This window comes from Ursus arctos, unplaced genomic scaffold (assembly GCF_023065955.2).
Source record: "Ursus arctos isolate Adak ecotype North America unplaced genomic scaffold, UrsArc2.0 scaffold_7, whole genome shotgun sequence".
Taxonomy (NCBI): Eukaryota; Metazoa; Chordata; class Mammalia; order Carnivora; family Ursidae; genus Ursus; species Ursus arctos.
The window spans coordinates 41,975,849-41,991,491 of NW_026623089.1; the positions used below are offsets into that span (position 1 = coordinate 41,975,849).

General features: G+C 49.9%; 1 protein-coding gene across 1 annotated transcript in view; it reads left to right on the forward strand.

Annotated features, from left to right (window-relative positions):
• The window catches only part of GRID1 (glutamate ionotropic receptor delta type subunit 1), a 684,166-nt gene that overhangs the window by 661,221 nt on the left and 7,302 nt on the right, over nt 1-15,643 (forward strand). Inside the window, exons 14-15 of the mRNA XM_026504591.4 lie at nt 6,584-6,750; nt 11,982-12,222. Coding sequence (XP_026360376.2) covers nt 6,584-6,750; nt 11,982-12,222 — 408 coding nt within the window. The remainder of the gene's footprint in view (nt 1-6,583; nt 6,751-11,981; nt 12,223-15,643) is intronic.

Genomic DNA, 15,643 nt, shown 5'->3' on the forward strand with positions numbered 1-15,643 from the left:
TTTTATGCCACTGTAGCCTCAGGACATTTCCCTTTTCCCTGTCCTCTTGTTCAGGTAATGGGCAGCGTCACTGGGACCACCATGACAAACCTGCAGCATTGCCCTCATACCTGCGCTCATGTCCACACACACACACACACACACACACACATACATAGGACATCCCTGTACCAGATGAACTTGTCGCCTCTTTCGTTGTGTTTTCTCATGGTCCAGCTCCATCCCTCCATGCTAGTCTGAAGCCAGGAGCCAAATAGACTGTGTGCCCCATGGACACTTGAGAAGCACAGTTGTAATGCTAATTGTGGGAATGTTCGGTTGCCATCGCCCCTCCCATGGAGCCTCTGTGGTTTCCTGCTTTTGCTGGTCCAGGGGCTGCTCCTGCAGATGGTCATTGTCTCTCATCCCTTGGGTGACATGTTTCCTTACGGTCAGTCTCCTGAGGTTGGCTTGTGAATGCCTCTGAGAGTCCTACTGACTCTCTGCCCTACATCTGCACGTCGTTTTGGACAACCTAGCCATTGTTCTGACCAGAAGAGACAGGCTCCTTACCGGCTGACAGTCTGCTTATCTTAAACCCTTGGTGGCTCTCCAGGCACTTGGTACCCGAGTTCACTTCTCTGTTCCTTCCCTGCTGCCTGTGGTACTCACACACACACATTCTCATGTATGCACACTCACTCACACACATACACCACAAGCTCCCACAGAGCGTGTTGTTGACTTGGTCAAGGTGGAGGAAGGACTGGCGGGTGGGGGGAGTGGGTGGGAAGAAGGATGTTCCCTTAAGAGCTGACAGAGTGGTCTTCCAAATCAAGCTGAGGACTGCAGAAAGGAGGAGACCGAGCATGCATTGAGCCCTCACTATTGCCAGGCACGGTGCATTGTGCCCAGTAATGTCACACTCAGCATAGTCCTCCAGGAAGCATTTTTAGTACCCAAGATTGTAGGTTCACTGAAGAGCTGGGGTGTGGCCCTGGGTTTGTCTATGTCTAGAACTCTACTCTTAACACTACACTGTGCTCGAGGAAGGAGGCCGAGCTAAAACTCGCCCCTTGGACAGCTGCCATCACAGAAGAAATGCTTGCCGAGCTGCAGAAAACAAAGGCAACACAGCAGATTGAAAGAAACCACTAAAGTCACCTCTGATGGCATCACCCCAAGATGACCGTTGTTGGTATTTGGTGCTTGGTTTTGATTCATCATAAACAGAAAAACATTATTTTTACATAATGATTTAAAAAGGTTCCCACAATGCAAATACTCCAGTGTAACAGATTCTTTTGTACTAAGCAGCGTAATACTGGTTGTCATTGATTTAGCATCTACTATATGCCAGGCAAGGCCCTAAGCATGTCACATTTATTGAGGGGTTTAATCCTTATCAGAACTCTGTGATGTATGGACCATTTTGCCTCCAGGAGAACTGAGGCCCAGAGATGTTAAGCAACTTCCCTGCACTCACACAGCCAGCCAGCAGTGGAGCTGGGATTCAGATCGATATGTTGGAGTCGAGAACCTAGGCTGGTCCTTGTTTATCATGGACAATCGTTTCCCTTAGCAACCAATGCTCTCTTAAAACTCCATAGTAACGGTAATGTAATATTCCATCATTTGATACTATCATTACCCAGTTGATTCTCAAGTGTTGAACATTTAGATCATTTCCAATGCTTGCTAGTTTAAACAGTATTACTCGGAAAATCTTTGTACCAACATCTTTTCAGAAACTGAATAATTCCTTAGGATAAATCCCTAGGGGTGCAATTGCTGTGTATGCACATTTTAAAAGCGTTTGAATCTCCCCACCAAATTGCCATTCCAGAAACATCATGCCAGCCCACATTCCTACCAGCAGACTGTAAGATTGTCCTTTTCTCCGCAGATGGTCTGGGTTTTCACTGTGCATCTTGTGAGTTGGTACAGTGCATAATACAGGTGTGATTGTAGCCGGGGTTCAGGCTTTGTGTGGCAATGCATTGGCAGTTTGTGAATGCGACCATAGGAGCTAAGACTTGGGACTCTTGAGAGGGCCAAGCTCTGCTTTGTTGGGGTGAGGAGTGGAGGCAAGGAGAGGCACTGGGCATGGCCCTGGATGGTGAACGCACCATTGAGTGTCCAAGGAGTCCCTGATATCCTAACAACCCCAACCAGAGACAGACAATGTGGGTCCCCGTGATGTCCATCTCACAGAATTTCAGCAGTTCCACAAGCCATCTCTGTTTGCAAAGCTGGAGAAGGACAGCTTTGAGTGTTCTGTCACTAGCAGCATTGCCCTGGGAAGGGCTCAGTGGGCAAGGACACTGGGAGCAATTTCCCCACTGCCCCCCTTCCCAAGTCCAAGCGGGGCAGAGGGGAGAGCCCAGGCTTCTTTGGAGCCAGAAAGACAGGGACCTCACCTTGACCTGGCTCTGCCATTCATGATCGGGGTTTGTTTGGGGAAAGTCACTTTCTTTCTCTGAATCTCAGTTTCTTTGTTTGTAGAAGGGGATTAATGTTTGGCCCTTCACAGTTATACCAGGGATGGAAAAGGAATTGGGTTTCTGAAGGTCCCGGCACTCAGCAGGGACTCGACACCTCCCTTGTCCCTGACACTGCAGACACCTGATTTCCTTCAGCACTTCCTTTCCAATAACATCTGTGTTTGATGTTCACAGTACCCGCATTCTTGTTTGGGGGAACAGTGTGGTTGTTTGCCCCTTTCCAAAAGCAGTTAGAATGGTGTAGAAGAGCATAATGAAGTTCTTGCCTCCAAGGCAAGAACTCTTGTCTCTGGAAGTCGGTGCTCCAAGTGAGTTCTGGGAAGGGCGAAATCTGTGGTGCAATGAAAGACAATGCAATCTCATTTTATTATCAGTGTGGAGCAATGGCGAGTGAGCCATCTTATATTCCAGCTCACTCTTGGCTTCGTTTGTGGTGCCCCAACCTTCCTCCAGCCATAGAGGCTGATCCCATTCCCCCAAATGTTGGGAAGGGTGCTCTAAGTGCTAGGGCCAGGCACCTCATGTCTCCATCCTTTTCCATTCCTTGGTGTTCCAGCGTGTGTGCAATGGGGCAGAGCAAACCTCAGGGAAGGGCTGGGATCCTGTTTGCTAAGAGGCTTACAGGGAGATAGGTCAGGGGTGGCCTGTCTCCCTGCTGCTATCCTGACATCCTGGGGATGGAGGTCCAGAGACCTTTGACTTTCTCTAATATGGAAGCTGTCCTTTTCCTCCTGTTCCTGGGTCTTCACATCTTTTCATTTTGTGTCTGAACCTTGTGCCTTTCTTTTTCCTTTTAGGGAAAGGAGAAAATGAAACAAAGCAAAATGTTTAGATGCAGCCCAGGAAAATAAGGGTTGTATTTGGGTAATGTCTGGGAAATTGGAGAGCCCTGCCAGGCCTCTGTGTTCTGTCGATGGGCAAGGGCACACAGGGGAACAGAGATCAGACTTGGTGCCTATGTGGTGTGTGATTACAGAGACTGTGTCACAAGATTAAAGAAGAACTTTTAAGCAACTTGTCCTAAGAATCACTAATACCATTCCATTATGTAATAATCCTATCCATCTTCTGGCATATTACATTTCACATGTCTACAGAGCAGTTATAATACTGTATCCATCCTATGGTTTTCCACTACTTTCCTTTTGCATACCTATGCTTCTTCATATACATATATTTCTTTTTTTTTCATATACGTATATTTCTGTATATATGTATACACACACACACACACACACACACACACACACACACACCAGACTTTGTGGATAAGCAGCACAGAAGAGGAAGGTGGATAGGGGCCCATGGAAAACTGTTTCTGACCCTATGAGGGAGAAGCATATCTTAGAATTTTGTTGGGGGGGGGCTGTGTGGAGCTCATTCTACATGGGGACAAGAGGGTCCATATCAGGGGACATAACCATGATGGGTGGGGTGTTTAGGCTCCTTATAGCTGGAATCTGAAATGTTCCTGAGAGCATAGCCAGATCTAAGAAGGCTCTGTGTCACACAGGGTGTATGACCCACCAGAAAGATGGAGAACATCTGCAAGGTCTAGAAAGTTACCCTGGGAAGCCTAGGGAAGGTTATGGTGCTGCATTTTACTCGGTATGGGGCTAAGCGGAGAATGTAGGAAGCTCCGGGATGCTGAGGAGGTGAGGCAGGGGTTGGGAAGGGAGAGTATTTCATAAAGATAGAGTGCCACTGAGGCTGGAGCTTCCGTACTGGCCCACATACAAGATGGGGCACACCGGCCTCTCCAGATCTCCCTGTTTGGGAATTGTCTGAGAGATTTGGGACCAGCCACATGCTTCTTGAAGCAGACAGAGGAAACATAATAGTAATTAGTCCCTGTTTACAAATGGGGAGACTGAAAGTCTGGGGTCACTTGGCAGCTCGAGAAAGAGAACTACTTTCCCCTCTTTTCTCGATTGCCTTCCTGATTAGCAGGGGTTTGCAGCTGAGACATCATTAGCATCGCTTCTCTGTGTTTCCTGCCTTCTCAGCTTAAGCCAGAGAGATGATAAATGCTTCCTTCAGGCAGCTGTGTTCACCTGTCACTGAGTCCCAAATGGAGCCACCCATGCTTGTGGCTTGAAGGAAGCAAAGTACCCCCATAGAATGGCCATGCCAGGCTTTTGTCAGAGTCGGTTTCCACTCAGTCGGGGCCATCTTATTTTCTTTTCCTTCTTGGAACATCACTTGAAAGGTGGAAACGAACCTGATCTTAATTCTTCCTTCAACATGACATGCCCTTTTGAAATCGTACAAATAACAATGTCTGATTGTCATGTTGAATTGCGAGCATGGATGTGAAATCCTCCAAAGTCAGACGGAAGCCAAATATTAGGTCATAAGTCAACATTTTGCTGAGAAACTCGGATACTAAGAGGTTGAAAATTTATATCTTTTCATGAGAAGACTCGTTTGCCAGCAGGAAAAAATTTCAAAGACTGTTATCTTCCCATGTGGAGGGAGAGAGATGAGTGTAATTTTGCAGCCAGGGTCAAAGTCCTTTAGGGACTTCTGAAATTGGCTTGGCCAAGGAGTGCGGCTTTGATGTCATATTTGGATTGCTCCCTGAGGTGAGAGTCCACGAGTGGCACGGGTGCGTGTGTCAATTCTTACAAGGTCCTTGGGCAAGACTGTGTGAATGGTTAGGAGCAGCCTCTTCCTGTCTGTGGGGGTGAGGGGAATGCCACGCTCTACCCACAAATCCTTTTGATGGAAAACTTCTGAAGATAAAATGAGCTGTTTTGGCCCATGGGCGCGTTGGGTCCTAAAAGAAGTAAAATCTTGACTACATTCATCTAAGCAACTATGGCACACTGTGGAAAGTCTCGGTGGACATGAAGACAGAGCTGACGCGAGAGATCAGAACAATGCCCATGACGATGTGGCCCAGCTTGTAGCGTGCCAGCTTGGCCTCTTATTGTCCGCCATGCTCCAGCCCTGCCACCAAGCCCAGACTCAGGCCTCCCCGCACCTACTGTGCACTGTGGGAGGAGGGATGGAGTGGTAAAGAGGAGTCTGTGTGCTCACTATAGAATTAAAAGCAGGCACTTGGCTACATTAAGAACATTATGCTCTATTTTAAGCCGGTCAAATGACAATGTCTAGTTTGCATCTCCTTCCAAGAAGCAAAGCAACTCACATTTCTTCTGAGTGCCCAAACTCCAGGCAAAGTTAGAATGAAGGCTCAGGATAAAACAGAAGGTCTGCTGTGGATGGGTGTGATGGAGTGGGACTTCAGTGTGACTCCAGACAGGTTCCTGATGGAGTATTCTGCCGCCATTGCATTGAGACAGGAACCTGCTCCTAGGGGTGTGTGTGTGTGTGTGTCCATGTGCGTATATGTGTGAGTGCATTCCCACACACGTATGCTTGTGTGCCTTTGTGTCTGCGCATGCATGCATATATGTATGCATATAAAAATGTGTGCATGCGTGTGTGTATGTGTACATGTTTGTGCATGTTCGTATGCATAGGGACACTCTTGTGTGGGCAGTGAAAGGCAAGTGGCAGAAACGCAGTCTGGTGCCATAATAATCAGGACCCTGTCCGTGATGGGTTCTTCCCTATGCATAGCAGGTTTGTGACATAGTTATTAAGTCATGGCCACTCAGGGTCGCTAAACCTAGGGCCACCTTCCACGTTCACCCTAAGCAGGGTTCCGTTGGGTTCTAAGTAGAAATACTAAATGGGGACTATTATGCTCCCCCCTAAATCTCTGATCATAAAACCTCAATTCCCTGGGTCAGCCTTTCTGCACTTTCCAAGGTGAGCCTGCTAATCTGAGGATGAGGTCCTTGCCACTGTGAGCAGGTGGCTAGCCTGAGAAAGGAAGCTCTCCTTCCCCACCTCTTCGTGTGACGTGAGCTTCCCTGGAGCCTACTGGAGGCAGCATCATGGCCTTTTATGTCTAAGCACAATGAGTGGCATCAGCCGGCAGGCGGAATTTGTCAGAAAATAGGAGGAGAGCTTGCAGTACTGGCTGACGGGGGGCACGTAGGAGGGTCCTGCACATCCCACCATTGCAATACTCACCGCTCAAAACTGATGCAGGCCTGCCTGACTTCATGGTGATTTTGGTCTTTCAGGCAAAGAAGGGGAACTACGCCTTTCTGTGGGATGTGGCGGTGGTGGAGTACGCAGCCCTAACGGATGACGACTGCTCCGTGACTGTCATTGGCAACAGCGTCAGCAGCAAGGGCTACGGGATCGCCCTGCAGCATGGCAGCCCCTACAGGGACCTCTTCTCCCAGAGGTAGGCACTGCCACCCAAGGGGGGCTTGGAGGATTACCTTCTTTTAGGAGATGAGAGCCAACAGAAACTTGTTTCTTCATCACTTTTCCTCAACCCTGACTGTGTACCAGCATGCACTGCTCCCCCCAACCCCATCTAGTCCCGCGCCAGCCCGGGATAAAGAGCAAGTATGTGGTCCCTTTCCATCGGTGGGAGCTGTGATGTGGGCAGGGGATGCCGGCCCAGGGCAGTCAGTGCAACGGAGAGGATTTTCTAGGGGTGGGGAAGGGCAGAGGAAAGCAACCGACCAGCCCTCCGGAAGGCCAGAGAGGACTTTCCAGAGGAAGTGACACCTGGACCTAAAGGATGAGCAGGAGTTAGCCAGATAGGACCAGTTATTTCAAATTAAGTGAATAATTAATTGGTCCTCACAAGGACCCAATGATTACTTATTATAAGTAACAGAACTTCCAAAATTGGCTTTCAGTGGGAAAAGTCAATGTGGGAAGAGTCAATGTGGAGTCTTGAAAAGAAGTGTGGTCAGAGAACAGAAGACTCTGTCTTCATGTGCTCACGGGCTGAGGAGGCCGGTGCTCTCTGCTGGGGCAGGCGAGGGACCTGCCTTCCACAGCAGAGTGGACGGTGGCTCATCGCCTGCCTTCTCCCCATCCCCCCAGATCAGCTTCCTGGTAATTAATACTAGCAAATGGTAGATGTGCCTTCCTTCTCCTACCTTCTAGGTGTGGGTTGAGGCTTTGTGATCATGAGCCCCTGAGCCTAAACCCCATGAGGGACAGGCTGAGAAGAATACCCTATGGCCCAGCCATTCACTGGCTTGTTTGCAAAACTGGGGAAGGGGTAGAACTCATTAAGTTAAATGAGGCTCTGGGGTTTTTTTTCTAGAATTTAATCGAGCATACATTCTGTGCCTCCCTTTGCTCCCTGGAGCAGAGAGATGACCAGGGAGAAGGAGGGGGAGAGTTTTATCAATTGCTCCGATTAAAGGCATGAGGAAGGAATGGCTTCTCTCCAGGATGTGGTTTACATTGGGGTTCTTGAGGAGTACCCCAGTTGGTTTTCTGAGACGGGAGGCTCAGGGCATTCCATACACCGTCAACCTGTGAGCACCTTTCTGGAACAGATGGTAAGGGAGCTGGTGGGGCCAATGCAGCAGCAGCAGCAGCAGCAGCAAGACAGCTCATGTGACCCAAAATAGCAGTCATGGGAGCACAGGGTCCCCAGTGAGGGAAGCTTAGGGTCCCCATGTACTTGAACTGTCCAGAGATCTCCCAAAGAGAGAGAGAGGGCTTGCTTACCGCCTGGATTGTTCAGTGAGTCAGCAACAGAAGGCTCAAACCTGATCAGGGCGAAACCTAAGGATATTCAAGTCGCGGCAGGAGCTGAGCGGGGAGAGGGTGGTTCCTCACTTTCAATATTGTAAGGCTTGCTGGGTGCAGAAGTAATTCCATGTCCTTTGTGTGGCCCTAGGGGGCAGTGGACCAGGACCAGTGTGGGGGTGGGGGTCCCAAAATTCAGGCTGGCCCTGGAACAGGCCTGTTCATTATCTATCAGCTCGCTGACCCTGAGATTCTAGTCAAAATTTCTCACAATAGAAACTCTGTTGGCTGCTCCCCCAATGCCAGGAGTGAACATAAACAAAGTGGCTAGTCCAATTCCTGGTTATTCTGGTTATTTCTCTAAGCTTTCATGAGAAGGCCGTGTGTGCTATGACTGTAAGTAAATGTCCCCAGGGGGCTGTGCTGGTCTCCAGAATTGGCTCTATGTTGCAGTCTCTCTTGAGCCGGAAGCTTCCCCTCTCCCCCACCTGGGCGGATGGGTCTCTACTTGGAGGGAACACTCAGACCTTGGGTTGCCAACTTACTGTGGCCAGTGGTTCTTCAAGAGGCTCCATGGTATGGTGCATACAGAACGTGAGCCCCTAGTTGGGGCACGCCTGAGAGCAGGAAGGGGCAGATCCAGGAAGCAATGCTCCATGCCATTTACAGAAAAAAGGTCTCATATGAATAGGTCCCGGTCTTATAAGGGACTGCTGTTAACTTTCTTTCCCTTAGTCCTGGGAATTTGGCTATTTCCTTGAATACAGATGCATTCCCTTGCTGTGGCAGAGGACATGGTCTATAGGCTACACCTTGTAAATGTGTATGGTAGGGGTTGAGTGCTGTAGCCTGTTTGGGGACCGTGGCATGCAGAGCAGGCATTCAATAAATGTTTAACAGCTTAATAGCCATTTATGCAGCACCTACTGTGTAGCCGGCTCCACAACTATTGACCAAAGGAAAGCACTTGCAATTATATCTGTCTGGAAAAATAGACTGACTGGCTTCAGGAAGTGGCTATTATCACTCCAGCTTACTCATAAGCAGGAGTATAGATTATTCTGGTGTGCATTAGTTTAGCCTCGTTCTAGGACTCATTTGGTGCCCGTGACTTGTTTTATCTTTCCTCTGTTGCTTACATACTTAAATTTTCCTTTTGATTTGTTTGTTTTTATTTTATTCTATGTTTTCCTATAAATTGCCTTCCATTCTTCCTGGGATAATATCAGGCATAAAAACGCATACAATTAAAAGGAGCAGGAAGAAGGCAAGCATCAGCAGAGCTTACAGGCTATTAGGACGATTAAAACAATGGAAAATGATCAGTCCCAACTATGTTCTCCATAAAAGGCCGCACAGGTCAGTACTGGACGGGATAGGGCTGCTGGTCAGCATGGCCATCAGACCACGCCACTGGAACCAGCTTTTAGGGAGCTCTGATTACTTGTCAGATCTTGAGCTCAGGGGTGGCCACATGTCCCCTCTTTTCATTTTGTCACAATTATTCTGTGTAGGAGTTATTATGGTTTCTGATTTTAGTAAAGAGGTTCTCTGACATGGCTCGTGTGAGGGCAGGTCTGGGTTTGGACTGATGTCCATCAGAGCAGTATCTGCACGAATACATACAAAGCTCTGCTGGCTCTCCTCGGCGAGCTAGGAGTCCACCCATGAGGCTTCTCACAGCCCTGAGATCCTGCATACCCAGCCCTGGGTTCCTCCAACTGCCAGGAGGCCCAGCTTCCTCGGACCTGCCAACAGAGACTGAGACAAGGGCCTTTCAGCAGGAGCCAGTGGACAGCTTCCCTAATATGTCCAGAGCCACACAGAGGTAGTGGGACGCTGCAGCTACCCAGTTAATCATGGGGTGTGCCATGGAGAGGTCCTTGGCACTCAGCGGCATACTGAGCCAAGCCCAAGCCGCACAAGCGCACATGTCAATCGCGGATTTGTCTCAGTGACCAAGCCCCTACACGCACAGTGGCATTTTAAGTCTTTTGTGCCGACTTGTGTCCTTGGCACTTAACAGACATTATCTCATTATCTCACAATGACCATTTGAGTTTAGATTAGTTTTCACAATTCAGTTAATACATTCATTCGTATATTGGTGCAACAAACATTCATTGACGGCCCAAGTTGGGCCACCACTGCGCTTGCTCAGGAGAAACCATGGAGAGTAACACGCAGCCCCTGACTGAAAGGACTTACTCACCTGGTGGGGTCGTGGGTCTCTCCTGCAACGATGAGACAGCCAAGGTTAACAGGGGCAAGTTCCTTGTCCTGCGACATTCAGCTGCGATCTGGTGCCTCCAAAGCCTGCTCTTTGCCCTGAGCCAGGCTGTTCACAGCCCATGAGAGGCCATGCTGTGCTGGACCCATGATGCTGACAGAGGACCTTCTGTCACCTCTGGGCTGTCACCTTCCGTCTCCACCACTCTCAGCTCATGCATGGTCACAGAGCTCAGCATCAGCCTGTAGTCCCAGTGGGCCTGCAATGCAGGTCCAGGGCAGAGACTGCTCAACTGGCCAGTGGGACGTGAGCTCCTGGCTATAATGAACCACTGCTCTGGGAGCTTGTGCACCCGGAGGGCTCAGAGGGGTCACTGCAGGTGTTATCACCTGGCTGTATCACCATGAACCTGAAAGAGTTCCCCCCGCCCCCAGAAGGAAAAGCTTGGGTATGAGGAACCTGGAGGTTACCAGCTACTACTAGGCCACTGTTCAGACTCCTGGATTACAGGGGGATCCATCAAATACCCTAACAAAGGAAAACCACCATCCAGACACCGACGTGGGGAATACGGGAGAAGCGCGGGTTGACCCACCTTGGCGAACAGGATGGAATCCAGACTCCTCTCACACCCTCTCTGAGCCCACATTCTCAGCTCTTCCTGATTTACTGTCTTCCCCTCCCACCTTCCTCCTCCTCTTCACCCACCCCTCTGGAGCCTCACTGGCCACATTGTCGCATCTCAGGCATATGGCACATGTAGCCAAGACCAGACTTTCAAGCATGGCTGTAGTCTTTCCTCATTGAATGCCATCCTTGCCAACCACAAAATGACTTTGGCAAGATACTTTACCTCCCTGTGCTTCCATTTCCTTCTCCGGAAAAATAGAGAAATGGAAGGAACCATCTCGAAGAGTTGACATGAGTATTAAACACTATTCGTCAAGCACGTAGGATATATCCTGGCACAAAGAATGTGCTAGACAAGTGTGAGCTATTGGATGACTAACTTTCCTTCAGGTGTGTGCTCACCCTGTCACCTCCTTGTTGAGGTCCTCCCTGTTATGCCCCCGTCTGGACCACCTCACCGTGCACCATTTCTTAGCATCTCTATCTTTGTATCGGAGTATTGATCACAGCTTCTGTCTCTACAATGATTGCTCTCATCGTTTCAAATCCATGTATGTGTCTCTGGACCTCACCCGCAGCAGTGCTGAACATCGTACATAGCACAAGGCAGATAGTTCTCAAATCAAATGAATGAATGATTTGGTGAATCCTAAGACGAGATACTTATGATGTGCTTACTGGAGTTTGAAAGAAAGCATTTTTGTAAGTCCATGGTCTGAGTGTGGCCTCGTCTAGTTCTGTATTTTGCCATTGATTCCATGTGAAGGGTCTTTATATGCTTTGCTACTGAACTTTATGCATGAGTAAGGAGACAGGGTGGGAGGGAAGCATCGAAGCTTTTAAGGAGGAGAGAGACAAAACCCGATGTGTGTTGTGGGAAGAGCACTCTGCCTGCAGGGTGGAGAATGGATGGGGAAGGGGACAGCTGGGGCAGAAGACCTGCCATGGTTCAGCGTCATCTGGGGAAGGGCCAGCGTGCTCGGGCAGGGGCCAGGGTCCCCAGGACCACGCTGAGGAGGCCAGGGGCTGTGGCTCACATGGGTTGTATCTTGCAGGATCCTGGAGTTGCAGGACACCGGGGACCTCGACGTGCTCAAGCAGAAGTGGTGGCCGCATATGGGCCGCTGCGACCTCACCAGCCCTGCCAGTGCCCAGGCCGACGGCAAATCTCTCAAGCTGCACAGCTTCGCTGGGGTCTTCTGCATCCTGGCCGTCGGCCTCCTCCTCGCCTGCCTGGTGGCCGCCCTGGAGTTGTGGTGGAACAGCAACCGGTGCCACCAGGAGACCCCCAAAGAGGTCCGTGCCCCGAGTCCTGCTTCTCCTGTCTGCAGCCCAGAGGCGGGAGAGTCCCACTGGGTGGGGTTTCTTCCGCTTAGTACTTACCGGAGCCACTTGTGTCGAGACAACCGTGTGGATGGTTTGGCGGTGGGGGGATGGTGTCATTTGAGTTTGATTTTAAAGCAAGAGAACAAATGGAGGGGATGTGTTGATGCTTGAACGAAGTGCCAAGGCGCCCGCCGTGGCCACTAAAGTCCTGTATTTATCTATAGAGCGGGTACAGCATGAGCCGCGCCAGAGAGCCCTTCCCTACCCTGCCCCGCCCATGTGCCTCCACCCTGACCTGGAGAGAACAACTGTAGGGTAAGAGAGGAGACCTCATTCCTTCCTGGTTCTCTTTGCTTTCACATCAAGGCCCACAGGGCTCTGCTCTTCCAGCATGCAAGTAGGGACCGGCCCCTGCCTCTCCCATCCTCCCTTCCTCCCTTTCTGCCCTCGTCTTTATGGGGCCCATCCTTGCCCACGCCCCTCCAGGCACGCCCAGCGCAGGGAACACTGTGGCTCTGTCCAGACTCTGGGTTCTGGCACATTCCCCGCCTTATGAGTGCCGACCACAAGATGATTCTGCCGACGACACTTCCTTCCTTTGGGGTTTCGCTTTTCTTCAAGCTCCACTTTTTTAAAAAATTTTTATATGAAGCCTTCACCGAGGCACCCTGGAGTCAATTCCCCTAAGGTAGGGTGGCAAGGAGGCCATTTGGGGATGATATTCTGCCAGCAGAAACCTACACACAGGCACAGAGGCATAAGCCCAGCCACTCCATGGTGGGCCTGCCACATGCAGTTCACCTTCTTCTGAATTATCATCAACAGATCATGTTGTTACAAGTAGGTGTAAGTTTCAAACAAGAAGCTGCAAAGTAACCAGCCCCAGATCCAAAGAGCGTCGCCATCGCCACCATCTCTGCAGCCTGGAGAGACTGGTTGGCCACAGCCCATAAATCAGTCTGTCATGGAGCCCTTGGCAGGGTGGGGGTGGGGACAGACTCTCCATTCATACCAGGCAGTGGGCTCTCTGTCATCACACTTAGTTTTTGCTGGAAGGACCTTGCCCTTTGACTCAGTGTGTTGGAAATGTCTGGGGACATCCATCTTCCTCTTCTGCCTTCCGTGTGCTCCCGAGGGGCACCCAGCAAAGCCTAGGTTTCCCGTGGCCTCATGCTTCTCCTTGTCACCCCTGGGCCACAGGAGAGAAGAGATGAGACTTAAGGGAAAGCCACTGAAAGGAATGGTTAACGGTTCTGCCCAAGCTTCTTTTGCTACTGGAAATTTCTTTGTGAAAAAAAATCATGGGAAGCACCTGTGGATTATTCTGATGAATAGTTTTAAGGAAAGGCCACAGATATGTCCCATTCCCAGCCTGCTTCTCACCACCCAAGGCCATATGCACAGAAGCATCAGGGTATACCCAGGGGAGGGTGGCCCTGGAGCTACCTCCCAGTGGGACCAGAGAGGACCAGATCCCATTGCATCCACTCTCCCTGTTGTTTGGTTTGGTTTTTCTCCAAACCCAATCAGCCATAACCTGATTTCTTCTGTGCAAATGCCCTTAGGTCAGGGGAGCAGAAGAGGCTCTCTGGGTTGGTAAGCATCTCACTGTCATGGAGGTGCTGAGCTGGGATGGCATGGGCAGAGTGGTTGCACAGGCTCAGCCTTCCAGAATGTCCCTTGTGAGCCAGGTGTGGGGAGAGGCCATTCTTCCTCTGGATTGGGCATCCTCATCTGCTTCTAGTCATCATGTCCCTTCACAACCCATGTTTAGTCTTTAGTGACAAGCCTAGACTGGGCAGCCCAGAATGAATGATCACAGTGTGTGTGTGTGTGTGTGTGTGTGTGTGTGTGTGTGTGTGTGCAAGAGAGAGAGAGACAGAGACAGAGAGACAGAGGCAGAGAGAGACAAAGGGACAGAGAGAGACTGAAGGACAGGTATTGGGATCGATTGTTGGAGAGACACAGAAGGCAGAGGTAAAAGAGAAATGCAGAGAAAAGACCAGGAGACCAAGGAATGACCTAGTGTGAGAACAGCTGTCTTCTTGCCAGTAAAGCATCCTAGTTTCTCTTTTGGCTTTTGCATAAGCCCAGGATCTCAGGCACAAGAGGAGAGGATGAAATACATCGGTCCTGCCTAGAAAATGTGGAAATTTCTGCCCCTACCACCAACCTGCTTCAGGTAGGAATGAGGACCAATGAAGAGGCAGGTTAGAAAAGCAGAGTAGCTGCCTTCCTTCCAGCTCCTTCTGGTGTTGCTAAGAACCTTCTTCTGGGGTTACATGGTAGAAGAAGGAAATAGCCCATCTTTTTCCTGTTTTTATGGGTTTCTGATTTTCAAATGAAATTTCTCCCTCCCTCTTCTTCCTTTCATAAATATGCCTATGGGGCATCGCCGTGTCCTCGGGGAGTTTGCCTCCACAGGGACAGATGTGGCAGAGAGGCTGATCAAAGCAGCCTTCATTGATCAGGACCATTCTCAAGTGAGCAGAGGGTACCATGGATGTACCGAGGGGCACCCAGCCCAGCCTGGGCATGGTGGGGACATAGAGGGCAGGGGTACTAGTTAGTGAAGAGTTCTTGGGGCTTGGAGTTGTTAGAAGTCAGTGTTGAAGGGTTGGTACAGATCCTAGACCTGTGAGATCAGAAGTTTTGTCAGGGTGAACAGCCTGGAAGGAAATAGTCCTCACCCTCCCTCCCTGCAGAGCTCTGGGGGCTGGAGTGTCAGCATCAGCAAGGGAATGTGAGTGGAGGAGGCTGGACCAGGGAGCAGGGGCTTGCCCTGAGGGACTTGGGTGCCAGTCCAAGTGGTTGGGACCTCATCACACAGGGAATAGGAACCAGGAAGGCGTTGACCCAGTAGGATATTAGAAACATATCTTTCAAACCTCCCACAAATAACAATGATATTTAATCCAGAACCACCTTGTGGTACTGGTTGCCTGTGTTTTATGGGGCAGCATTTGCAATTAGGCGAGCGTGTCTGGTTCATCTTAGAATGCTTCATTTGGGGGCATTGGCCATATTTCTTAAGAGCCAGAAAGCTGTCTTTGGGTGTAGTTCTTGTTGTGTTTAATGGCTTGTGCTGAGATGTCTTCAGACTTAAGACACCTACTTGAGGAAGAATAGTAATGTGTGCTCAGCCCCTTAATATTCATGTGGATTCGGGCTCATATTTTTTCCCGCAATCAGACTATTATGTAGTTACCCAGTGCAGGTGAGAGCAGCAGCCTCTGTGGCGCAGGAAAGAGCCGCCCTCGAGATTTATGGGGGAAGTGGAGCCATTGCTCGGAGAATAAAATCTTCATGAAATAAAGATGAGAACTGCACAAATGGGAGATGACATGAAGAGTGAGGGATGAATCACCTGTCGCTGGGCTGGGAACGTGGA